At 45.7% G+C, this 26,935-nt stretch overlaps 1 protein-coding gene across 1 annotated transcript in view; it reads left to right on the forward strand.

Moving 5' to 3' along the window:
- The window catches only part of LOC141060219 (uncharacterized), an 84,250-nt gene that overhangs the window by 21,871 nt on the left and 35,444 nt on the right, over window positions 1–26,935 (forward strand). Inside the window, 1 exon segment of the mRNA XM_073556460.1 lies at window positions 407–1,461. Coding sequence (XP_073412561.1) covers window positions 407–1,461 — 1,055 coding nt within the window.

Here is a 26,935-nt window from a genome sequence, read left to right on the forward strand (position 1 = left end):
TTGTCACCTTCTTTCTCTGGGATGGCAAATGGTAAAATGGCGTCTGGCTCTGTTCGGCTTCTCAAATAGCAAAGTTACATACCAGCTGTTCAGCTATGTCCGTGCAGAGATGACATCCTTGCATCTGTGTTTCATGATGGTGAGGGAAGGAGACAGCGACCTCTACAGTGAGCCAGGAATTATATACGTCTCTTAAAGCACGTAATCTCGGTATATATGGAGTTGTCCTGTACCATGAGCCAAGCTTACAAAAATAGCCTATGTCGTGTCAGCTAAAGCAATGTACAGAACTGAGTCTTATAAGAAATTAACGGATTATTAATATTTAACAACAGTTTAAGTAGAAATGTTCAAAAATATAAAATTCGGATATTTTATTAAAAATATTTGTTTTTTATCTTAGCAGATGACCGTACCAGGAGATCAGATGGACAGCTGGCATCTTCAATTTTTAAATCAGATGATCTTGGGATCCTACAAGATACAACTCAAGTGATTGCTGTTACTCTAGATATGCCATCATCCATTCACAGCAAAGATCTGTCATCTGATCCTATGAAACAGGTCCCATCTTCTGATTCATTACCGACTACTAAGGAAAATCAAAGTCACAAAAGAGGCATTAAAAAACAAACTGCTCCTAAAGCAAATAAGTCATTTTCATGTTCAGAATGTGGGAAATGTTTTATCCAGAAATGTAATCTTGTTATACACCAAAGAACTCACACAGGGGAGAAACCTTTTTCCTGTTCAGAATGTGGGAAATGTTTTAAATGGAAATCGTTTCTTGTTAGGCACCAGAGAACTCACACAGGGGAGAAGCCTTTTTCCTGTTCAGAATGTGGGAAATGTTTTGCACGTAAATCAAATTTTGTTACTCACCAGAGAACTCACACAGGGGAGAAGCCTTTTTCATGTTCAAAATGTGGGAAATGTTTTAATCAGAAATCAGAGCTTGTTACTCACCAGAGAACTCACACAGGGGAGAAGCCTTTTTCCTGTTCAGAATGTGGGAAATGTTTTGCACGTAAATCAAATTTTGTTACTCACCGGAGAACTCACACAGGGGAGAAGCCTTTTTCATGTTCAGAATGTGGGAAATGTTTTAATCAGAAATCAGAGCTTGTTACTCACCAGAGAACTCACACAGGGGAGAAGCCTTTTTCCTGTTCAGAATGTGGGAAATGTTTTGCACGTAAATCAAATTTTGTTACTCACCGTAGAACTCATACAGGGGAGAAGCCTTTTTCCTGTTCAGAATGTGGGAAATGTTTTGTATATAAATCACAATTTGATACTCACCATACAACTCACACAGGGGAGAAGCCTTTTTCCTGTTCAGAATGTGGGAAATGTTTTGCACGTAAATCAAATTCTGTTACTCACCAGAGAACTCACACAGGGGAGAAGCCTTTTTCATGTTCAGAATGTGGGAAATGTTTTAATCAGAAAACAGAGCTTGTTACTCACCAGAGAACTCACACAGGGGAGAAGCCTTTTTCCTGTTTAGAATGTGGGAAATGTTTTGCACGTAAATCAAATTTTGTTACTCACCGGAGAACTCATACAGGGGAGAAGCCTTTTTCCTGTTCAGAATGTGGGAAATGTTTTGCACATAAATCACATTGTGTTACGCACCAGAGAATTCACACAGGAGTGAAACTTTTTTCCTGCTCAGAATGTGGGAAACGTTTTAACCAGAAATCACATTTTGTTACTCATCAGAGAACTCACACAGGAGAGAAGCCTTTTTCATGTTCAGAATGTGGGAAGTGTTTTAGCAATAAATCAGATTGTGTAAAGCACCAGAGAACTCACACAGGGTAGCAGCCTTTTTCCTGTTCAGAATGTGGAAAATGTTTTAACCAGAAAGAGAGGTTTGTTACACACCAAATAACTCACACGGGAGAAACTTCTTTCATAGTAAATGGAAAATAAATCTTGATAGCCATCAGAGAACTCACACAGGGGAGAAGCCTTTTTCCTGTTCATAATGTGGGAAATGTTTTAACCAGAAATGGAATCTTAATAATAATAATCTTTCTTTTTATATAGCGCTAACATATTCCGCAGCCGTTTACAGTTTGCACACATCATCATCGCTGTTCCCAATGGGCTCACAATGTAAATTCCCTATCAGTATGTCTTTGGAATGTGGGAGGAAACCCACGCAAACACGAGTAGAACATACAAACTCCTTACAGATGTCCTTGGTGGGAATTAAACTCAGAACTACAGTGCTGCAAGGCTGCAGTGCTAACCACTGAGCCACCTCACCAGAGAACTCACACAGGAGAGAAGCCTTTTTCCTGTTCAGAATGTGGGAAATATTTTAACCAGAAAGTGCTTCTTGTTAGACATCAGAGCAGTCACACAGAGGAGAAGCCTTTTTCATGTTTTTTATGTGGGAAATATTTTACTTGGAAATCAACTGATGTTACACATCAGAGACATCACATAGGGGAGAAGCCTTTTTTATATTCATAATGTTGGCATAGTTTTAACCAAAATTGAATCTTCTTAAATGGGTTGTCTCTTGTCATTCCTCATGTTTGCTGACAAAAGGATAAAACTAATCTTTATCAATTCCAAATATAAAACTATACCCATAATTCACCCCCTGAAAGTTAGTCAGAAGGTGACTAATAGAAAAAAACATATACCCTACATCTCAGTATATAGGGTGAGGTGACATTTACACACTCACTCTCCAAGCCTCTCATTTCTACGGGTTTCATCGTCCTCACCAAAGGCGACTCATCAGGAGACATTTAATATTGATCTATATTCAAGCGAGACTAGACAAAAAAACTTAAATCGTATCATGTTATCCAAAACAGAAAACTAGCCACATATTGGCAGATCCCAGACTTCAAACTATATACTTCGTATAGTTTTTACATCACGAGAGACTCAGATCTATCATTCTACAGGAAACAACCTAGGGGTTTTCAGCCTTGGTTGGAAGAATACAGATCTGCTCCATTCACCATCGCTGAACCATAGATATGTTTGGAGAAGCCAGGTTGTGATCCTTGGATCAACTGGCCTTTTACCTTGTATGGACTGAATGGATTGTCATCTTCCTACACTTGTCGTTACAGCCTCTCTGTGCGTGCCACAGGTAGGGTAGCGACAATGGGAGTGAATCAGTGGAAGGGTGAGACTGTTGGGTATTTTGCTGGGACTGTTCTATGTGTTATCTGCCTGATTTGTGGTAAAGCCTTCAATAAAGCATTACCACACTGTTTTACCCTCACTGTGTGTTGTCTGAGTAGCATTATGCCCATGTTAAAGGGAGAGCCGGCGTTTGGTGGGACGATCCCTGATCCATGTGGTTTTGGCCAGTGGACGGGGGCACCCGCTGACCACCCCATGTCTCCACAGGCATGCTTCAATAGTCTCAATGGGAGGCTAGAAGCTGCTATAACCCGATCGGCTCTGCTACATACAGGCAATGATCAGATCACCTGCATGTAGCAGAGTTGCTCACTTGCTATTAGCGCTGACCACTGGGCAGCACTCATAGGATCCGGCAGTGACAACCATAGAGGTCTGCTGGAGACCTCTGGTTGTCATGCCAACCCACCGGTGACCCGCGATCACGTGACAGGGTCACCGATGTGTGGGATTTCTGGCCCATCATGTGCGAGAAAAGATGTGGGCTCAGCGCCGGGGCCCACATCAAAAGGAAAGAGTCCGACATCCTCATACATTTACACCCGATGTCAGAAAGGGGTTAAAGGGGATTGTTTTTACAGAGACAGAAGTGGTAATCAATCATGTATACATACAAATAATTACAAAAATACACAGCTTCTAATGGTAAATAGTATAGAGTTAAGACAAGAAAATATAATTTGTGTAAATCATGTGTAGATATAAAAATTCAGGCAAATGTCAAATGTTCAAAAACAAAGCAAAAAGGCAGAGATGCCGACCTGCCCAGACCTCCAAACAAATGCACTATCAGGGTGAGTGGGCCAATATAGTTAAGATGAGGGCAACACAGGTGCAAGAATACCGATGAGACAACCACTCACAACCTACCAGTGTATGGAGGGGCGGTTGCTTGGTATATTAATGCACAATGAAGACTTGTATGCAGCGCTGTTCACACAATGGTAATGCACATCATCCAGGCTAACAGCCTATTAGTTACGCCCATACTATTAGATCAGACACCACAGTTTACAAGACCGAATAGGCCCAACTGCACCCTGAAAAATACAGTGCAAAAAACATATAAAAAATATGAGAGGTATTAGTTAATATTTTGGGTAAAATACGTAAGCAAGTAACCCACGTCATGCATTTGCCTAAAAAAGTGTCAAAGGACTCACAGAAATTGCTTCTTCTACCTCCACCACTGCTGCTGCTGCTAATGTTTTGGCGTTGAAGAATTGACGGTCCGGAGGTTGGAAGTCTACAGCTGCGATGTGAACGGTGTGCTTCACTGCTGTCTTAGGGAAAAGCTCTCTTAAGGTTGTGTAAAAGCGTGTTTCAATACTCCAGCATTCGCTATTCCCTTTCTAGGGCGGGAATCATCTGGCAAAATTTGGTTTTATAACATGGATCTAATAAAGTGGCAACCCAGTAGCCAGCAATATTCCTAATCATGACTATACGGGGATCATGTTGCAGATAGTACAGCAAGAAGGCACTCATATGTAGGGCATGAGGTCCAAGCCCATGCTGTGTTGGTGGCTGGGTAACAATGAGGCTCGTTTCCTCCATCCCATCCCGCCAATCACAAACAACAGAGAGGGGAGGATTATCCTCTTCATCTGACAGTTACTCGCCCATCACCTCTTTCTCCTCCATTTGTTCCTCGGATCTTGCATCTTCGGTAACAGCTTGTCTGTTATCACCAACCCCCTTCGATCACAGTAATCCACCCTCCCTTGGCACCCACCTGTGTGGCGACAGTCTTGAACTTAGAGACAATATCCCTTCTGCATCCTCCTCTGCTTCCTCTTCTGGGACCACCATCTCTTCCCGCTGGCTATTCAGAGTCTGCTGCAGCATATACTGTAGATGACCAGAATAGTGATGCTGATGATGGCGGCATCAGTGACAACCATCTCAGTAGCCATTTCAAAACTGCAGAAGGGTGCAGAGGTCCTTAATCTGTGCGCACTTTGTAAATGTGACGTGTTGGCCCAGGCTATATGACATGACATACTGCATCAGGGCTTGTTGCTGCTGCCACAGTCGTTGCAACATGTGCAGAGTGGAATTCCACTGTGTATAAATGCAAGTCGATGAGGAGAGGTGTTGTGAACACTGTTGTGAGTTCATTTTTCCCTTCACCAGTGAGGTCTGATGAACTCCCTCTTCTGGTGAAGGAAGGTAGTGAGGCTGATTACCAAACAGCTGAGCAGGTAGATGATGACTGGGTCACAGGAACTGATGACTGGATATAAGGCAGCCGACGCCCTGCTGCCTTGCCGGTGATTTTCCTGCTGGATTCTTGGAGACCAGTCTGATTTCTGCTTCTCAAAGCTAAGTTTTGCTCTGCCTTTTGTACACTTTAGTTCTAGTTTTGTTTGCCTTGTTTTTTGGAGTTCAGCCATCCCCGGCCGGGGGTGAGCTGAATTCCATTTTTGTCACTGATCTGTTGATCTTTGGCTCTGTCTTCAGAATATACCTGAGTGCTGATATAGTCTTTTTGAAGCCTAGCGACTTCAGGGCCTGTTTTTCCTATCAGTCTGTTGGTTCATTTTTGGATAGGGTTTTTGCGGATTGCAGACAGCTTTTCTATCCTGTCCTATTTAGTTAGCTTGGGCCCCATCATTTGCTCAACCTATCTTTCTATCTGTGCTAGTGTTTTTTCATCTTGCTTCATAGTCATATGTTGGGAGCTGCCTATTGCTTTGGGGTCTGCTCTGGGACAGTTTAGATTTCCCCTTTCTGTCTTTAGGCTAATTTAGTTCTCCGGCTGTGATCGAGGGGTCTAGGGCATCGTAGGAACCCCCCACGGCTACTGCTAGTTGTTGTGGATAGTGTTGTGAGTTCATTATCCCCTTCACCATTGAGGTCTGAAGAACTCCCTCTTCTGGTGAAGGAAGGTAGTGAGGCTGATTACCAAGCACCTGGGCATGATGATGATGACTGGGTGACGGGAATTGCTGACTGGATATAAGGCAGCCGACGCCCTTCTGCCTTGCTGGTGATCTCTCTGAGGGATTCTAGGAGACCAGTCTGATTCCTGCTCCTCAAAAGTTAAGTTTTCTGCACTGCTTTTTGCATTTGTGTTTTGTTTTGTTTTGCCTTGTTTTTCTGAATTTCTGTCATTCCCTGCTGGGGTGAGTTGAATTCACCGTCATTATATGTTGGGGGCTGCCTATTGCTTTGGGGTCTGCTCTGGGGCAGTTTAGATTTCCCTTTCTGTCTTTAGGCTATGTAGTTCTCCGGCTGTGATCGAGGGGTCTAGGGCACTGTAGGAACCCCCCACGGCTACTGCTAGTTGTTGTTGATAGGTTCAGGGGTCTGCAATCCGATAGCTGCCACCTTCTCTGGTTTTCTGGACTTAGCTAGTATTTCTGTTTTTGCCTCCTACAGTGACTCATTCATAACAGGATACGTTCAGGGGTCTGCAATCCGATAGCTTCCAACTTCTCTGGTTTTCTGGACTTAGCTATTATTTTTGTTTTTTCCTCCTTCGGTGACTCATCCATAACAGAATCACCGGCCATACCGCAGATCCTAGGGTACTCAATAGCAGGAAGGAATTGTAAAAAAAAAAAAAAAGTGTCAGAATTTCTTTGTGTATATTTTTTCCTCTATATCTCTGAGGCCTTAGGGGGAATTTTTTTTTTCTCTCAATGGAGATGAAGCAATTGTCTTATCGTGTAGAGCAGCTTGCTGCAGAAGTGCGGGGAATTTCCGCATATCTTACTCATTTACATGCTGCTGAACCAAAGATCCCCACTCCTGATGTGTTTTTTGGGGATCGGTCTAAATTTTTGAATTTCAAGAATAATTGTAAATTATTTTTTGCCTTGAAGCCTAACTCGTCGGGGAGCTCCGCGCAGTGGGTTAAAATTGTCATCTCTTTGCTGCGCGGCGATCCCCAGGATTGGGCGTTTTCTTTGAAACCTGATGATCCTATTCTAAATAATGTGGATGCATTTTTTTCAAACCTTGGGGTTGTTGTATGATGAACCTAATGCCATTGATCAGGCTGAAAAGGCCCTGCTGGCATTGAGCCAGGGTCGGGATTCTGCAGAGTTGTACTGTCAAAAATTCCAAAAGTGGGCAGTCCTTACTACCTGGAATGATGGTGCCTTGGCTGCTCTCTTTCGGAAGGGTTTGTCAGAAACCATAAAAGATACTATGGTGGGATTTCCTGTTCCCTCTGGTCTTGATGATTCTATGTCATTAGCCATTCAGGTTGATCGGCGTTTGCGTGAACGCAAGACCGCACGAGAGGTGTTGCCACCTGTTGAACAAATGTTTGAACCTATGCAATGTGATAGAGTTTTGTCCAGGGCGCAACGTCAGGAGTTCAGAAGGCATAATAAGCTGTGTTTTTTTGTGGAGATGCCTCGCATATTATTTCTGTCTGCCCTAAACGAGAGAAACGTTGTGCTCACACGTTTTCTGTGGGTGGTGTTCAACCTAAGTTTCTTCTGGCAATTACTCTGATCTGCTCCCTGTCCACATTTTCCGCCAAGGCTTTTGTGGATTCGGGAGCAGCTCTGAACCTGATGGACTTGGATTTTGCTAAACGTTGTGGATTTCCTATGACGCCTTTGCAGACTCCTATCCCTTTGAGGCGTATTGATGCGACTCCTTTGGTGAAAAATAAACCTCAGTTTTGGACCCAGGTGGTAATGCGGGTCACCCCAGAACATCAAGAAAATTGCAGATTTTTGGTGTTGCATAATTTGCATGATACCATTGTTCTGGGGTTTCCCTGGTTGCAAATCCATAATCCAGTTTTGGATTGGAAATCTGTGTCTGTGGTGAGTTGGGGTTGTCGGTGTGCCCTTAGTGATGCTCCTGTTTTCTCCACCTCTCCCCAGTCGCATGATGTTCCTGACTATTTGGCTGACTTTTATGATGTATTTAGTGAGAATGAGTCTGCGTCTTTGCCTCCTCATAGGAGTTATGACTGTGCAATTGAGCTGAGCCCGGGGTGTAAATTACCCAAGGGTCGGCTTTTCAATTTATCTGTACCCGAGCATGAGGCTATGCGATCCTATATTAAGGAGTCGTTGGAGAAGGGTCATATTAGACCATCCTCTTCACCCTTAGGTGCTGTTTTTTTTTTCGTAGCTAAAAAAGATGGTTCATTAAGGCCTTGTATTGACTATCGTGCCCTCAACAAAATTACTGTTAAATATCAGTATCCGTTACCCCTGATTTCTGATCTATTCTCCAGAGTTAAAGGTGCTTGCTGGTTTACCAAGCTTGACCTCAGGGGGGTGTATAATCTTATTCGCATTAAGCATGGGGATGAATGGAAGACGGCGTTTAATACTCCGGAGGGACATTTTGAGTACCTGGTGATGCCTTTTGGGCTCACTAAAGCCCCTTCTGTCTTCCAATCCTTCATGAACGATATTTTCCGAGACTTTGTGGATAAATTTTTGATTATCTATCTGGATGATATATTGATCTTTTCCAAGGATTGGGACACTCATGTGGAACATGTTCGGACTGTGTTCCGGATTTTGAGGGATAATTCCCTGTATGTCAAGGGATCGAAATGCCTTTTTGGGGTACAGAGGATTTCATTTTTGGGATTCATTTTGTCTCCGTCAACTATTGAAATGGACCTGGCCAAGGTACAGGCCATTTATGATTGGGTTCAGCCTACTTCTTTGAAGGCCCTCCAGAAGTATTTGGGTTTTGCTAATTTTTATCGGAAATTTATAGCTAATTTTTCTAGTATTGCCAAGCCATTGACTGATTTGACTAAGAAGGGTGCTGATGTGCTGAATTGGTGTCCGGAGGCTGTTGCTTCCTTTCAGGAGCTGAAGCGAAGATTCACTTCTGCTCCGGTTCTGTGGCAACCTGATGTCTCACTCCCGTTTCAGGTAGAGGTGGGCGCCTCTGAGATTGGTGCAGGAGCTGTTTTGTCCCAAAAAGATCCTGTGACATCTAAAATGAATCCCTGTGCTTTCTTTTCCCGAAAGTTCTCCCCATCCGAACGTAACTATGATGTGGGGATCGGGAACTGTTAGCCATGAAATGGGCATTTGAGGAGTGGAGACATTGGTTGGAGGGAGCTAAACACCAGGTCGTGGTCCTTACTGACCACAAGAATTTGATTTACCTGGAGTCGGCCAAACGCTTGAATCCTAGACAGGCTAGGTGGGCCTTGTTTTTCACACGTTTTGATTTTGTGGTCTCTTTTCTTCCTGGCACTAAGAATGTCAAGGCAGACGCCCTCTCTAGGAGTTTCTTTGCTGATTCTCCTGTTGTGACCAAGCCTGCTACCATCTTCGGCGAGGGGGTAGTTCTTTCAGCCATCTCGCCCGATTTGTGACGTGCTCTGGAATAGTTTCAGGAGGACAAACCTGAGCATTGTCTCAGTGGAAAGTTGTATGTTCCTGACCAGTGGAGGAAGAGAGTGATGTCTGAAGTTCATTGCTCTGCATTGGCTGGTCATCCAGGTATTTTTGGTACTAGAGATCTGGTGAGTCGGTCTTTTTGGTGGCCCGCCTTGTCTCGTGATGTCAGGAATTTTGTGCAGTCCTGTGGGACTTGCTCCCGGTCTAAACCTTGTTCTCGCTCTAGTGGGTTGTTGATGCCTTTGCCGGTCCCCAGGAGGCCATGGACCCATATTTCAATGGATTTCATCTCTGATATGCCTGTCTCTCAGAGAATGACTGTTATTTGGGTGATTTGTGATAGGTTCTCTAAGATGGTTCATCTTGTACCACTCCCTAAGTTGCCATCTTCTTCTGAGTTGGTACCCCTGTTTTTGCAACAGGTGGTTCGCTTGCACGGGATTCCTGAGAACATTGTATATGACAGAGGAGTTCAGTTTGTGTCTAGATTTTGGAGGATGTTCTGTTCCAAGCTGGGAATTCAGTTGTCCTTCTCCTCTGCGTTTCACCCTCAGACCAATGGGCAGACGGAGAGAACAAACCAGACCTTGGAGTCGTATTTGAGATGTTTTATTTCCGCTGATCAGGATGATTGGGTTTCATTTTTGCCCTTGGCCGAATTTGCTTTAAATAATAGAGCTAGTTCTGCCACTTTGATGTCACCTTTTTTTGTAACTTTGGGTTTCATCCTCGATTTTCTTCAGGGCAGGTGGAGCCTTCTGCCTGCCCAGGTGTTGACACTGGTGGAGAGAATGCACCAGATCTGGGACCAAGTGGTGGATAAGTTATCTCTCTCCCAGGAAAAGGCCCAGCGGTTTTCCAACCGACATAGGACCGTTGGTCCCCAGTTTAAGGTGGGTGATATGGTTTGGTTATCATCAAAAAATATCGCTATGAAGGTAGCTTCTCCTAAGTTTAAGCCTAGATTTATTGGGCCTTACAAGATTTTGGAGATCATTAACCCCTTCCTGACATGAGACGTACTATCCCGTCCATGGGACCCGGGCCCCTATGCCCATGGACGGGATAGTACGTCTAGCGCGATCAGCGGCGCCCACGTGGTGAGCGCCGCTGATCGCGGCCGGGTGTCAGCTGATTATCACAGCTGACACCCGGCACAATGTGTCAGGGGCGGTCACGGACCGCCCCCGACACGTTAACCCCTTGCACACCGCGATCAAACATGATCGCGGTGTACCGGGGGTTAAAGGGAAGCATCGGCAGGGAGGGGGCTCCCTCCGTGCTTCCCTGAGCCCCCCACGGCAGCGCAATGTGCAGCGCTGCTGCGGGGGACTCCTTTCCTCCAGGCCCCCGGATCCAAGATGGCGACGGGGGCCTTCGGGGGCCTGAGGAAGCTGGCTTCCTCAGTGCCTGCAAAGCGCAGGCATGAGGAAGCCTTCTGCAGTGCCTGTGTCAGATCGCTGATCTGTCACAGTGATCTGTGATGTGACAGATCAGCGATCTGTCACAGGACAGTGATGTCCCACCTGGGACTATTTAATAAAGTAAAAAAAAAATAAAAAAAAGTGTTAAAATAATTAAAAAAAAATCGCCAAATAAATTAGAAAAAAAAAAAATATTCCCCCAATAAATCCATTTTTTGGAAATAATAAAAAAAAAAACAATAAAAGTACACATATTAGGTATTGCCGCGTCCGTAATGACCCGCCCTATAAAACTGTCCCATTAGTTAACCCCTTTAGCTAACCCCTTAAAAAATAAAAATAAAAAACAAAGCAAAAAATAATGATTTATTATCATACCGCCAAACAAAAAGTGTAATAACGCGCGATCAAAAAGACGCATATAAATATCCATGGTACCGCTGAAAACGTCATCTTGTCCCGCAAAAACGAGCCGCCACACAGCATCATCAGCGAAAAAATAAAAAAGTTATAGCTCACAGAATAAAGCGATGCAAAAATAATTATTTTTTATATAAAATAGTTTTCATTGCATAAAACCGACAAAAACATAAAAAAATGACATAAATGAGGTATCGCTGTAACCGTACTGACCCGAAGAATAAAACCGCTTTATCAATTTTACCGCACGCGGAACGGTGTAAACGCACCCCCCCAAAAGAAATTCATGAAACGCTGGTTTTTGTTCATTCTGTGTCCCAAAAATAGGAATAAAAAGCTATCAAAAAATGTCACGTGCCCGAAAATGGTACCATTTAAAACATCAACTTGTCCCGCAAAAAATAAGACCTCACATGACTCGGTGGGTCAAAATAAGGAAAAATTATAGCTCTCAATATGTGGTGATGCAAAAACTATTTTTACAATAAAAAGCGTCTTTTAGCGTGCGACAGCTGCCAAATATAAAAACCACCATAAATAGTAAATCAAACCCCCCGTTATCACCCCCTTAGTTAGGGAAAAATAATAAAATTAAAAAAAAAAGTATTTATCTCCATTTTCCCGTTAGGGTTAGGGTTAGGGCTAGGGTTAGGGCTAGGGTTAGGGTTAGGGCTAGGGCTAGGGTTAGGGCTCAGATTAGGGTTAGGTGTGTGTTGGGGTTAGGGTTGGAGTTATAATTGGGGGGTTTCCACTGTTTGGGCACATCAGGGGCTCTCCAAATGCATCATGGCATCTGATCTCAATTCCAGCCAATTCTGAGTTGAAAAAGTCAAATGTTGCTCCTTCCCTTCCAAGCTCTGCCATGCGCCCAAACAGTGTTTTACCCCACATGTAGGGTATCAACCTACTCAGGACAAATTGCAAAACAATTTTTGGGGTCCAATTTCTCCTGTTACCCTTAGGAAAATAAAAAATTGGGGGCAAAAATATCATTTTTGTGGAAAAAAATGATTTTTTTATTTTCACGTCCGAGTGTTATAAACTTCTGTGAAGCACTTGGGGGTTCAAAGTGCTCACCACACATCTAGATAAGTTCCGTGGGGGGTCTAGTGTCCAAAATGGGGTCACTTGTGGGGAGTTTCAATAGTTTAGGTACATCAGGGGATCTCCAAACGCACATGACACCCGCAGACCATTCCATCAAAGTCTGCATTCCAAAACGTCACTGCTTCCCTTCCGAGCCCCGACGTGTGTCCATACAGTAGTTTTCTCCCACATATGGGGTGTCAGCGTACTCATGACAAATTGGACAACAACTTTTGGGGGTCCAATTTCTCCTGTTACCCTTGGGAAAATGAAAAAATTGGGGACTAATTGATCATGTTTCTGGAAAAAATAAGATTTTTTTATTTTCATGCCCTGGCATTATAAACTTCTGTGAAGCTCTTGGGGGTTTAAAGTGCTCACCTCACATCTAGATAAGTTCCTTAGTGGGTCTAGTTTTCAAAATGGGGTCATTTGTGGGGGGTTTCCACTGTTTAGGTACATTAGGGGCTCTCCAAAGGCAACATGACACCCGCAGACCATTCCATCAAAGTCTGCATTCCAAAACGTCACTACTTCCCTTCCGAGCCCCGACGTGTGCCCATACAGTAGTTTTCTCCCACATGTGGGGTATCAGCATACTCAGGACAAATTGGACAACAACTTTTGTTGTCCAATTTCTCCTGGTACCCTTGGGAAAATAAAAAAATGGTGACTAAAAGATCATGTTTGTGGAAAAAATACGAATTTTTTATTTTCATGCCCGGGCATTATAAACTTCTGTGAAGCACTGGGGGGTTCAAAGTGCTCACCACACATCTAGATAAGTTCCTTGGGGGGTCTAGTTTACAAAATGGTGTCATTTGTGGGGGGTTTCTACTGTTTAGGTACATTAGGGGCTCTCCAAAGGCAACATGACACCCGCAGACCATTCCATCAAAGTCTGCATTCCAAAACGTCACTACTTCCCTTCCGAGCCCCGACGTGTGCCCATACAGTAGTTTTCTCCCACATATGGGGTATCAGCCTACTCAGGACAAATTGGACAACAACTTTTGGGGTCCAATTTCTCCTGGTACCCTTGGGAAAATAAAAAAATGGTGACTAAAAGATCATGTTTGTGGAAAAAATACGAATTTTTTATTTTCACACCCGGGCATTATAAACTTCTGTGAAGCACTGGGGGGGTCAAAGTGCTCACCACACATCTAGATAAGTTCCGTAGGGGGTCTAGTTTCCAAAATGGTGTCATTTGTGGGGGGTTTCCACTGTTTTGGTACATCAGGAGTTTTCCAAACGCGACATGGTGTCCGATCTCAATTCCAGCCAAAAACGTCAAATGGCGCTGCTTCCCTTCCGAGCTCTGCCATGCGCCCAAATAGTGGTTTACCCCCACATGTGGGGTATCAGCGTACTCAGGACAAATTGCACAATAACTTTTACGGTCCTGTTACCCTTGGAAAAATAAGAATTGAGGGTGAAAAGATCATTTTTGAGGAAAAAATATGATTTTTTAATTGTATGGCTTTATGTTATAAACTTCTGTGAAGCCCATGGGGGTTCAAAGTTCTCACCACACATCTAGATAAGTTCCTTAGGGGGTCTAGTATCCAAAATGGTGTCATTTGTGGGGGGTTTCCACTGTTTTGGTACATCAGGGGTTTTCCAAACGCGACATGGTGTCCGATCTCAATTCCAGCCAAAAACGTCAAATGGCGCTGCTTCCCTTCCGAGCTCTGCCATGCGCCCAAATAGTGGTTTACCCCCACATGTGGGGTATCAGCATACTCAGGACAAATTGCACAATAACTTTTAGGGTCCTGTTACCCTTGGAAAAATAAGAATTGAGGGTGAAAAGATCATTTTTGTGGAAAAAATATGATTTTTTAATTGTATGGCTTTATGTTATAAACTTCAGTGAAGCCCATGGGGGTTCAAAGTTCTCACCACACATCTAGATAAGTTCCTTAGGGGGTCTAGTTTCCAAAATGGTGTCATTTGTGGGGGGTTTCCACTGTTTTGGTACATCAGGGGTTTTCCAAACGCGACATGGTGTCCGATCTCAATTCCAGCCAAAAACGTCAAATGGCGCTGCTTCCCTTCCGAGCTCTGCCATGCGCCCAAATAGTGGTTTACCCCCACATGTGGGGTATCAGCGTACTCAGGACAAATTGCACAATAACTTTTAGGGTCCTGTTACCCTTGGGAAAATAAAAATTGGGGTGAAAAGATCATTTTTATGGAAAAAATATGATTTTTTAATTGTACCGCTGTACGTTATAAACTTCTGTAAAGCCCTTGTGGGTTCAAAGTTCTCACCACATATCTAGATAAGTTCCTTGGGGGGTCTAGTTTCCAAAATGGGGTCACTTGTAGGGGGTTTCCACTGTTTAGGTACATCAGGGACTCTCCAAACGTGACATGGCGTCCAATCTGAATTCCAGCCAATTTTGCATTGAAAAAGTCAAACGGCGCTCCTTCCATTCTGAGCTCTGCCATGCACCGAAACAGTGGTTCCCCCCACATATCAGGTATCTGCGTACTCAGGACAAATTGCACAATAACTTTTGCAGTCCAATTTCTCCTGTTACCCTTGGTAAAATAAAAAAAATTGAACCTGAAGTATTTTTTTTATGAAAAAAAGTTAGATGTTCATTTTTTTTAAATATTCAAACAAATTCCTGTGATGCACCTAAAGGGTTAATAAACTTCTTGAATATGGTTTTGAGCACTTTAAGGGGTGCAGTTTTTAGAATGGTGTCACTTTTGGGTATTTTCTATCATATAGACCCCTCAAAGTGGCTTCAAATGTGATGTGGTCCTAAAAATAAAATGGTGTTGTAAAAATGAGAAATCGCTGGTCAACTTTTAACCCTTATAACTTCCTAACAAAAAAAAATTTTGGTTCCAAAATTGTGCTGATGTAAAGTAAACATGTGGGAAATGTTAGTTATCAAGTTTTTTGTGTGCCGTATCTCTGTGATTTAAGGGCATAAAAATTCAAAGTTGGAAAATTGCGAAATTTTCAAAATTTTCGCCAAATTTCCATTTTTCTCACAAATAATCGCAAGTTATTTGAATGAAATTTTACCACTAACATGAAGTACAATATGTCACGAGAAAACAATGTCAGAATCACCGGGATCCATGGAAGCGTTCCAGAGTTATGACCTCATAAAGGTACAGTGGTCAGAATTGTAAAAATTGGCCCGGTCATGAACGTGCAAACCACCCTTGGGGGTGAAGGGGTTAATCCGGTCTCTTTTCGGTTGGCTCTTCCTGTCACATTTAAAATCCATAATGCGTTTCATAAGTCCTTGTTGAAGAGGTTTGTTGAACCAGTAGTTCCTGGGGTGGCACCTCCGGACCCTGTATTGATTGAAGGTAACATGGAATATGAGGTAGAGAAGATACTGTATTCCCGTCTGGCTAGACGGAGACTCCAGTATTTGGTTAAGTGGAAGGGTTATGGTCAGGAGGATAATTCCTGGGTCTCTACCTCTGATATTCATGCCAAAAGATTGGTGCGTGCCTTTCATCGGGCTCACCCTGATCACCCTGGTGGCGTGGATGAGAGTTCGGTGACCCCTCCTCAAGGGGGAGGTACTGTTATGAGTTCATTTTCCCCTTCACCATTGAGGTCTGATGAACTCCCTCTTCTGGTGAAGGAAGGTAGTGAGGCTGATTACCAAGCACCTGAGCTGGGAGAGGATGACTGGGTGACGGGGATCTCTGACTGGATATAAGGCAGCCGACGCCCTTCTGCCTCGCTGGTGATTTCTCTGTGGAATTCTAGGAGACCAGTCTGATTCCTGCTCCTCAAAAGCTAAGTTTTCTGCTTTGCCTTTTTGCATTTGTGTTTTGGTTTTAGTTTGCCTTGCTTTTCTGGATTCTGCCATTCCCTGCTGGGGTGAGCTGAATTCCTTTTTTGTCGGTTTGCTCTGTCTTCAGAAAATACCTGAGTACTGACATAGTCTTTTTGAAGCTTAGCGTCTTCAGGGCCTTTTTCCCTGTCAGTCTGTTGGGTCTTATTTTGATAGGGTTTTTCGTGGATTGCAGACAGCAGCTTTCCTATCCTGTCCTATCTAGTTAGCTTGGGGCCCATCATTTGCTCAGTCTATCTTTCTATCTGTGTGAGTGTTTTTTCTTCTTGCTTCACCGTCATTATATGTTGGGGGCTGCCTATTGCTTTGGGGTCTGCTCTGGGGCAGTTTAGATTTCCCTTTCTGTCTTTAGGCTAGGCAGTTCTCCGGCTGTGATCGAGGGGTCTAGGGCATCGTAGGAACCCCCCACGGCTACTGCTAGTTGTTGTTGATAGGGTCAGGGGTCTGCAATCCGATAGCTGCCAACTTCTCTGGTTTTCTGGACTTAGCTAGCATTTCTGTTTTTGCCTCCTACGGTGACTCATTCATAGCAATCTCCATTTTACAGGAGAAATCTGAGGATCGGTGCGATGACGGTAGATAAACTAATCACGGGCCGCACGGAGGAAGTGCTTTATGTCATATACTGCTCAGGACAATTATTATATTGCCCAGACTATTAGACCGCGGCACATCAGGCTCAGAGAACATTGCCATTCAGTTACACAGGAAAAGGATCTGTGACATTAATGATATAAGAGAGGTCCATAATGCGGACCCCAATGTGCTGAGATGTGCAGGGATTGAGCCCGCTGATTATCCTGTACAAGGCGGTGACCAGAATAGATTACTACTAAAAAGAGAAGCAGCATAGATTGTGGACTGCGATGCACAAGTTCCTCTTGGCCTCAGTGATACATTGAATATGTCTGTGTGGCTGTGATCTATGATATATTTTTTTAATTTTTTGTATTAATCATTTCACTGTACTCACTGTAAATGTTTTGCACTTCTCAGTTAACCATTCCCTAACCCTTGTTGAAAGGAAGTGGTGTAACCCCCTGACAAGCATGGACCGGTAGAAGTGCTAAGCAAGTGCGAAACAGCCATAGTCCGTCAGGCTCTCTCCTCTGTATAGCTCCCTGCTACCTGCAGGCCGCACTCTAATATGGTTTGATGTCATGTTTCACCATGGAATAAAATTGTAAGAAGGATCTGGGTGACAATTCTTTCAATTCCTTATGATTACTCTTATAGGTATACACAATGGTGATGAATGGAAGGCCGCATTCAATACACCGGAGGGTCATACTGAAAATTTGGTGATGCCATTCAGATTAAACAATGCTCCGGCAGTCTTTGAAAGTGCCTTTTTTTTTCTCCCCGATGGGTAGATTTGCGGTAGTTTACCTGGATGATATATTGAGTTACTCACGTCCTCTGCAGGAGCATCATGAGCATGTCAGACAGCTGGAGTGGGAAAAACATTACCCAGCAATCCCTTTTTGACATTTTGAAGACTTCCATCATTGAAAAATGTCCTAGCACCAAGAAACATAAAAGAGAAGAAGGAAGATTTGCTAAAAGTCGCCTGTCTCCCGAATAAAATCATTACATGCAATCTGAAAACTTGCCTCTGTTGTGACTGGATCTGCCATGGTCTCTCTGATCTCACCCTTATTTCTACTGGTGAAATTTTCCCGATCAAAACTCCCATGTCATGTTCCCCCAGTTATGTTTCACACGTGATTATATGCTCATACCAGAAATTATATGTGGGAAGGACGACCCAACCCCTCCTCAAAAGGCTGAACTCACACCACTCCAATACTCCATAGGGTTTTCTCCAACATGGGCTTTCACGTCACTGCACCATCAAACACAAGAAAGATTCCACACAACTGAGAATATTCCCCACAGAGGAGATTCCCCCACAGGATCAGAATCGCATTGGACAACTACATCGGGAAGAAATCTTCTGGATTTATAAACTAAACCCCCTTACTCCAAATGGCCTCAGTGAGATTACAGATGTTACAGAGGCTCCTGCTGCACCAGCCTGGGATAAGTCAGATCATCACCGGATCACCGAACACCTCCTGTGACCCGGCTCCACCAGCGCTGCCGATCCCCCCCGGGTTTACTGAATTCAGACTGTGGGACAGACCCCCATTTGACACATTAACTTTTTCCCTATTTTCCTTCTGAAACTTTGGGGTGCGTCTTATGGTCCGGTGCGGCTTATAGTCCGAAAGATACAGTATATCTTTATTCATTCTTTTAGGTGACCTCACTTCATTCATAGGCACTTTATAATATAATTATTGTATGTAAGTGTGTTCTGTTTTCTCATGAACTATAATTTATCTTTGTGTGACGGACTTTCTCATGAACTTTGACATTTTGTGCTTTGTAGGCTTTTTTTTTCATTCCAAAGACATAAATGAGATTTGGGCATTTTAGCTCCTGGTGTGGAGTCGATAGCACAATCATATGCCGCCATATAGTAGACGGCCGGTAACTGGTGATAATTCCCTCATGTGTGGGGTCTATTTCCCTCCAGAGAAATCACACGTTACATTCCACACATAACACTGTGTAGAGAAGGCGGCGCGGGGTAATTGTGCCAGTAGTGAGGGGCAAATAATGGCGGGAATGTCACTGACTGAGGAGAAGGCTGCATGGAGCGTCTTCACTCCGGAGATCATGTGACCCCTGACTCCTCCCCTCCTGTGACCTCATCACAGGTCCTGTGCACAGAGCAGCCATATATGTGGAGTGCGGCTCTGCAGGTTAGTGATGGGCAGTCCGGCTCTTCTTGCTACTTTCCCGACTTTTCTCCCTCCTGTCCCTTCACTATAAAGCCTGGGCCTCATTATACAGCTGTACAGGGGTCTAGTGAAGGCTTTTTAGCTCTTTCCTCAGACTGTAGCTCCTGGGCACAGGCCCTCACTCCTGTCCCTTCACTATGAAGCCTGGGCCTCATTATACAGCTGTACAGGGGTCTAGTGAAGGCTTTTTAGCCCTTTCCTCAGACTGTAGCTCCTGGGCACAGGCCCTCACTCCTGTCCCTTCACTATAAAGCCTGGGCCTCATTATACAGCCGTACAGGTGTCAAGTGAAGGCTTTTTAGCCCTTTCCTCAGACTGTAGCTCCTGGGAACAAGCCCTCACTCCTGTCCCTTCACTATAAAGCCTGGGCCTCATTATACAGCTGTACAGGGGTCTAGTGAAGGCTTTTTAGCCCTTTCCGCACACTGTAACACCTGGAATCGGGCCCTCACTCCTGTCCCTTCACTATAAAGCCTGGGCCTCATTATACAGCTGTACAGGGGTCTAGTGAAGGCTTTTTAGCCCTTTCCTCAGACTGTAGCTCCTGGGCACAGGCCCTCACTCCTGTCCCTTCACTATGAAGCCTGGGCCTCATTATACAGCTGTACAGGGGTCTAGTGAAGGCTTTTTAGCCCTTTCCTCACACTGTAGCTCCTGAGAACAGGCCCTCACTCCTGTCCCTTCACTATAAAGCCTGGGCCTCATTATACAGCTGTACAGGGGTCTAGTGAAGGCTTTTTAGCCCTTTCCGCACACTGTAACACCTGGAATCGGGCCCTCACTCCTGTCCCTTCACTATAAAGCCTGGGCCTCATTATACAGCTGTACAGGGGTCTAGTGAAGGCTTTTTAGCCCTTTCCTCAGACTGTAGCTCCTGGGAACAGGCCCTCACTAATGTCCCTTCACTATAAAGCCTGGGCCTCATTATACAGCTGTACAGGTGTCAAGTGAAGGCTTTTTAGCCCTTTCCTCAGACTGTAGCTCCTGGGAACAAGCCCTCAGTCCTGTCCCTTCACTATAAAGCCTGGGCCTCATTATACAGCTGTACAGGGGTCTAGTGAAGGCTTTTTAGCCCTTTCCTCAGACTGTAGCTCCTGGGAACAGGTCCTCATTCATGTCCCTTCACTATAAAGCCTGGGCCTCATTATACAGCTGTACAGGGGTCTAGTGAAGGCTTTTTAGCCCTTTCCTCAGTCTGTAGCTCCTGGGAACAGGCCCTCACTCCTGTCCCTTCACTATAAAGCCTGGGCCTCATTATACAGCTGTACAGGGGTCTAGTGAAGGCTTTTTAGCCCTTTCCTCAGACAGTAGCTCCTGGGAACAGGCCCTCTCCTGTCCCTTCACTATAAAGCCTGGGCCTGATTATACAACTGTACAGGGATCTAGTGAAGGCTTTTTAGCCCTTTCCTCAGACTGTAGCTCCTGAGAACAGGCCCTCACTCCTGTCCCTTCACTATAAAGCCTGGGCCTCATTATACTGCTATACATGGGTCTAGTGAAGGCTTTTTAGCCCTTTCCTCACACTGTAGCTCCTGGGAACAAACCCTCACTCCTGTCCCTTCACTATAAAGCCTGGACCTCATTATACAGCTGTACAGGGGTCTAGTGAAGGCTTTTTAGCCCTTTCCTCACACTGTAGCTCCTGGAATCGGGCACTCACTCCTGTCCCTTCACTATAAAGCCTGGGCCTCATTATACAGCTGTACAGGATTCTAGTGAAGGCTTTTTAGCCCTTTCCTCAGACTGTAGCTCCTGGGAACAGGCCCTCACTCCTGTCCCTTCACTATAAAGCCTGGGCCTCATTATACAGCTGTACAGGGGTCTAGTGAAGGCTTTTTAGCCCTTTCCTCATACTGTAGCTCCTGGGATCAGGCCCTCACTCCTGTCCCTTCACTATAAAGCCTGGGCCTCATTATACAGCTGTACAGGGGTCTAGTGAAGGCTTTTTAGCCCTTTCCGCACACTGTAACACCTGGAATCGGGCCCTCACTCCTGTCCTTTCACTATAAAGCCTGGGCCTCATTATACAGCTGTACAGGGGTCTAGTGAAGGCTTTTTAGCCCTTTCCTCAGACTGTAGCTCCTAGGCACAGGCCCTCACTCCTGTCCCTTCACTATGAAGCCTGGGCCTCATTATACAGCTGTACAGGGGTCTAGTGAAGGCTTTTTAGCCCTTTCCTCACACTGTAGCTCCTGAGAACAGGCCCTCACTCCTGTCCCTTCACTATAAAGCCTGGGCCTCATTATACAGCTGTACAGGGGTCTAGTGAAGGCTTTTTAGCCCTTTCCGCACACTGTAACACCTGGAATCGGGCCCTCACTCCTGTCCCTTCACTATAAAGCCTGGGCCTCATTATACAGCTGTACAGGGGTCTAGTGAAGGCTTTTTAGCCCTTTCCTCAGACTGTAGCTCCTGGGAACAGGCCCTCACTCCTGTCCCTTCACTATAAAGCCTGGGCCTCATTATACAGCTGTACAGGTGTCAAGTGAAGGCTTTTTAGCCCTTTCCTCAGACTGTAGCTCCTGGGAACAAGCCCTCACTCCTGTCCCTTCACTATAAAGCCTGGGCCTCATTATACAGCTGTACAGGGGTCTAGTGAAGGCTTTTTAGCCCTTTCCTCAGACTGTAGCTCCTGGGAACAGGTCCTCATTCATGTCCCTTCACTATAAAGCCTGGGCCTCATTATACAGCTGTACAGGGGTCTAGTGAAGGCTTTTTAGCCCTTTCCTCAGTCTGTAGCTCCTGGGAACAGGCCCTCACTCCTGTCCCTTCACTATAAAGCCTGGGCCTCATTATACAGCTGTACAGGGGTCTAGTGAAGGCTTTTTAGCCCTTTCCTCAGACAGTAGCTCCTGGGAACAGGCCCTCTCCTGTCCCTTCACTATAAAGCCTGGGCCTGATTATACAACTGTACAGGGATCTAGTGAAGGCTTTTTAGCCCTTTCCTCAGACTGTAGCTCCTGAGAACAGGCCCTCACTCCTGTCCCTTCACTATAAAGCCTGGGCCTCATTATACTGCTATACATGGGTCTAGTGAAGGCTTTTTAGCCCTTTCCTCACACTGTAGCTCCTGGGAACAAACCCTCACTCCTGTCCCTTCACTATAAAGCCTGGACCTCATTATACAGCTGTACAGGGGTCTAGTGAAGGCTTTTTAGCCCTTTCCTCACACTGTAGCTCCTGGAATCGGGCACTCACTCCTGTCCCTTCACTATAAAGCCTGGGCCTCATTATACAGCTGTACAGGATTCTAGTGAAGGCTTTTTAGCCCTTTCCTCAGACTGTAGCTCCTGGGAACAGGCCCTCACTCCTGTCCCTTCACTATAAAGCCTGGGCCTCATTATACAGCTGTACAGGGGTCTAGTGAAGGCTTTTTAGCCCTTTCCTCATACTGTAGCTCCTGGGATCAGGCCCTCACTCCTGTCCCTTCACTATAAAGCCTGGGCCTCATTATACAGCTGTACAGGGGTCTAGTGAAGGCTTTTTAGCCCTTTCCTCATACTGTAGCTCCTGGGATCAGGCCCTCACTCCTGTCCCTTCACTATAAAGCCTGGGCCTCATTATACAGCTGTACAGGGGTCTAGTGAAGGCTTTTTAGCCCTTTCCTCAGACTGTAGCTCCTGGGAACAGGCCCTCACTCCTGTCCCTTCACTGTAAAGCTTGGGCCTCATTATACAGCTGTACAGGGGTCTGTTGAAGGCTTTTTAGTCCTTTCCTCAACTGTAGCTCCTGGGAACAGGTCCTCACTCCTGTCCCTTTACTATAAAACCTGGGCCTCATTATACAGCTGTACAGGGGTCTAGTGAAGGCTTTTTAGCCCTTTCCTCAGACTGCAGCTCCTGGGATCAGGCCCTCACTCCTGTCCCTTCACTATAAAGCCTGGGCCTCATTATACAGCTGTACAGGTGTCAAGTGAAGGCTTTTTAGCCCTTTCCTCAGACTGTAGCTCCTGGGAACAGGCCCTCACTCCTGTCCCTTCACTATAAAGCCTGGGCCTCATTATACAGCTGTACAGGGGTCTAGTGAAGGCTTTTTAGCCCTTTCCTCAGACAGTAGCTCCTGGGAACAGGCCCTCTCCTGTCCCTTCACTATAAAGCCTGGGCCTCATTATACAGCTGTACAGGGGTCTAGTGAAGGCTTTTTAGCCCTTTCCTCAGACTGTAGCTCCTGGGAACAGGTCCTCACTCCTGTCCCTTCACTATAAAGCCTGGGCCTCATTATACAGCTGTACAGGGGTCTAGTGAAGGCTTTTTAGCCTTTTCTTCACACTGTAGCTCCTGGGAACAAGCCCTCACTCCTGTCCCTTCACTATAAAGCCTGGACCTCATTATACAGCTGTACAGGGGTCTAGTGAAGGCTTTTTAGCCCTTTCCTCACACTGTAGCTCCTGGAATCGGGCCCTCACTCCTGTCCCTTCACTATAAAGCCTGGGCCTCATTATACAGCTGTACAGGATTCTAGTGAAGGCTTTTTAGCCCTTTCCTCAGACTGTAGCTCCTGGGAACAAGACCTCACTCTTGTCCCTTCACTATAAAGCCTGGGCCTCATTATACAGCTGTACAGGGGTCTGTTGAAGGCTTTTTAGTCCTTTCTTCAACTGTAGCTCCTGGGAACAGGTCCTCACTCCTGTCCCTTTACTATAAAACCTGGGCCTCATTATACAGCTGTACAGGGGTCTAGTGAAGGCTTTTTAGCCCTTTCCTCAGACTGTAGCTCCTGGGATCAGGCCCTCACTCCTGTCCCTTCACTATAAAGCCTGGGCCTCATTATACAGCTGTACAGGTGTCAAGTAAAGGCTTTTTAGCCCTTTCCTCAGACTGTAGCTCCTGGGAACAGGCCCTCACTCCTGTCCCTTCACTATAAAGCCTGGGCCTCATTATACAGCTGTACAGGGGTCTAGTGAAGGCTTTTTAGCCCTTTCCTCAGACAGTAGCTCCTGGGAACAGGTCCTCACTCCTGTCCCTTCACTATAAAGCCTGGGCCTCATTATACAGCTGTACAGGGGTCTAGTGAAGGCTTTTTAGCCCTTTCCTCAGACAGTAGCTCCTGGGAACAGGCCCTCTCCTGTCCCTTCACTATAAAGCCTGGACCTCATTATACAGCTGTACAGGGGTCTAGTGAAGGCTTTTTAGCCCTTTCCTCACACTGTAGCTCCTGGAATCGGGCCCTCACTCCTGTCCCTTCACTATAAAGCCTGGGCCTCATTATACAGCTGTACAGGATTCTAGTGAAGGCTTTTTAGCCCTTTCCTCAGACTGTAGCTCCTGGGAACAAGACCTCACTCTTGTCCCTTCACTATAAAGCCTGGGCCTCATACAGCTGTACAGGGGTCTAGTGAAGGCTTTTTAGCCCTTTCCTCAGACTGTAGCTCCTGGGATCAGGCCCTCACTCCTGTCCCTTCACTATAAAGCCTGGGCCTCATTATACAGCTGTACAGGTGTCAAGTGAAGGCTTTTTAGCCCTTTCCTCAGACTGTAGCTCCTGGGAACAGTCCCTCACTCCTGTCCCTTCACTATAAAGCCTGGGCCTCATTATACAGCTGTACAGGGGTCTAGTAAAGGCTTTTTAGCCCTTTCCTCAGTCTGTAGCTCCTGGGAACAAGCCCTCACTCCTGTCCCTTCACTATAAAGCCTGGGCCTCATTATACAGCTGTACAGGGGTCTAGTGAAGGCTTTTTAGCCCTTTCCTCAGACTGTAGCTCCTGGGAACAGGTCCTCACTCCTGTCCCTTCACTATAAAGCCTGGGCCTCATTATACAGCTGTACAGGGGTCTAGTGAAGGCTTTTTAGCCCTTTCCTCAGACTGTAGCTCCTGGGAACAGGCCCTCACTCCTGTCCCTTCATTATAAAGCCTGGGCCTCATTATACAGCTGTACAGGAGTCTAGTGAAGGCTTTTTAGCCCTTTCCTCAGACTGTAGCTCCTTGTCACATGTGATCTCACCATAACTCTAACAAGCCAATTAAGGTGTGAAATCTTGGTCAAAATTATCTCAGTACACAAATCTCCAAGGGTGCCCAAAGTTTCGTGGGTCGCCCTCCCAGGGCTGTGGGGTACTCGGTACCGGGCCGGTAACTCAGTGGGGAAGATGTCACAGCAGCGGTGACCCGGTCCGTGGCCCTGGGCGCCCAATGTAAAAACGGGATTGAATGGTGGAATGTAGTTGATTAGATGAATAGTTTGTGACGCCACCTGTGGTGTTCGGCAATAGAGATGTAAGCCGACGCTGCATGCAGATCCTCTGGGACTGATGGTGTGGTGCAGCAATGAGGTTATAGCCCTCCACAGGCAGGGCTGTAGTCCCAGGGCAGAGTAGGTGAAGTGACACGTAGATGGTGTAGTGTCTGGCACAAGGGATGTGACAGTGCTGGGCAGGTTGGTGCAGGAATGAGTGGAGGACACCAGGGCATGTAGTTCCAAAGTTTTACTCACAGTCTGTAGTACACACAGGTGCCCGCCTCCGTGCCGTGTCCTCCGGGTCAGAGACTCAGTCAACCTCCAGGCCAGATGGAATACTCCTTTCCAACACTCCGCCAATATGTGCCTTTCTGAACGTCTCTTCTTATGGCGCCTTTAAATGAAGTACTCCTAGTACAGAGTTACACTGGAGTTCCTCCTGTCCGATGTTCTTATGAACTCTACTTGTACGGCAGACAGCTGTAGCCTGCTTCGGGGACTCCTTGCTATTAAGTCCCGGCTCACTATCCAGTTGCTGTTGTGCCCCCAAGTCTTGTGTGGGAATAAAGTGGTCACTACTTCTATTCCTCCGGTGTCTGCTGCAGGACCATTAGTATCCATACAACCTCGGGGACCGGGTCCCGGCCTTGCGCTTAGAACTTCTAGGAAGGGTTCTCTTCTAACCCACGTCCTCTGTTCTCTTTTAATCCTCACGTTCCGTACTGATCTTCCTTTCTATGGAGTATCAGGCTTTCAGTCTATGTTGCTCTCTCTTCCTTTCCTGTGCCTGCAGACTCAGGTCACTGGGATCTGCTGCAGCACTTCCATCCATCTATCCCTCTCTCTGGGGATCTTCTCTCCAACTCTCTAACCAACTGACATCTCAATTCTCAACTCTTCCTGCTCTCTGTAATATAAACTAACTCCACCCACCTCCCAGCACGTTTCGTGTTTCAAGCAGGGAGCCACCAATTGGTGCTTTGCTATACTCCAAGCAGGGAGCCGCCGAAGGTGCTTTGCTACACTACTTTGTGGTGTGGGGTGCAGGTGTTGGAGTGTGGTCAGGTGTCTTCACCTTACCTGGATGTTGGGTTACCACACTTCAGGAGGAGGTGCAGTACCTCTGTGGCGACTGAGCCTCAGTGGCGCCACATTCGCATCGCCCCTTTTTTCTTCTTGCAATTATAAAATTATAAAAAAGTCTCTATATATATTTTTTTTATTATTATTTTTGCCTAAAATACAATGGACATGTGTCATCTTAGAGGTTCATCCCACTCGTGCTCAATATTTAATAGGGTCTTACTATTAAACTTAATGAAAAGTTTGGTGAATTTCTTTGAGCTGTTATTACTAGAGATGAGCGAATATCGTCGGAGAAGTTGTTATTGGCTAATATCGCTTACCGAATAGCTGCATCGGGACCCCGGATCCCTGGAGCGCTCCCGATAATCAGCTGCATGTGTCGCCCTCCATGCAGGTGCTGTGACTATCACACAGCGCGACACACGCAGCTGATTATCGGGAGCGTTCCAGCACACTGAGTCCTGCACACACTGCGGCCCCTGATCATGTGACCCCTGACTCCTCCCCTCCTGTGACCTCATCACAGGTCCTGTGCGCACAGAGCAGTCATATATTTGGCGGACACTCC

Source organism: Dendrobates tinctorius, unplaced genomic scaffold, assembly GCF_039654945.1.
Source record: "Dendrobates tinctorius isolate UK_male_01 unplaced genomic scaffold, ASM3965494v1 ptg000233l, whole genome shotgun sequence".
NCBI classification, from domain to species: Eukaryota; Metazoa; Chordata; class Amphibia; order Anura; family Dendrobatidae; genus Dendrobates; species Dendrobates tinctorius.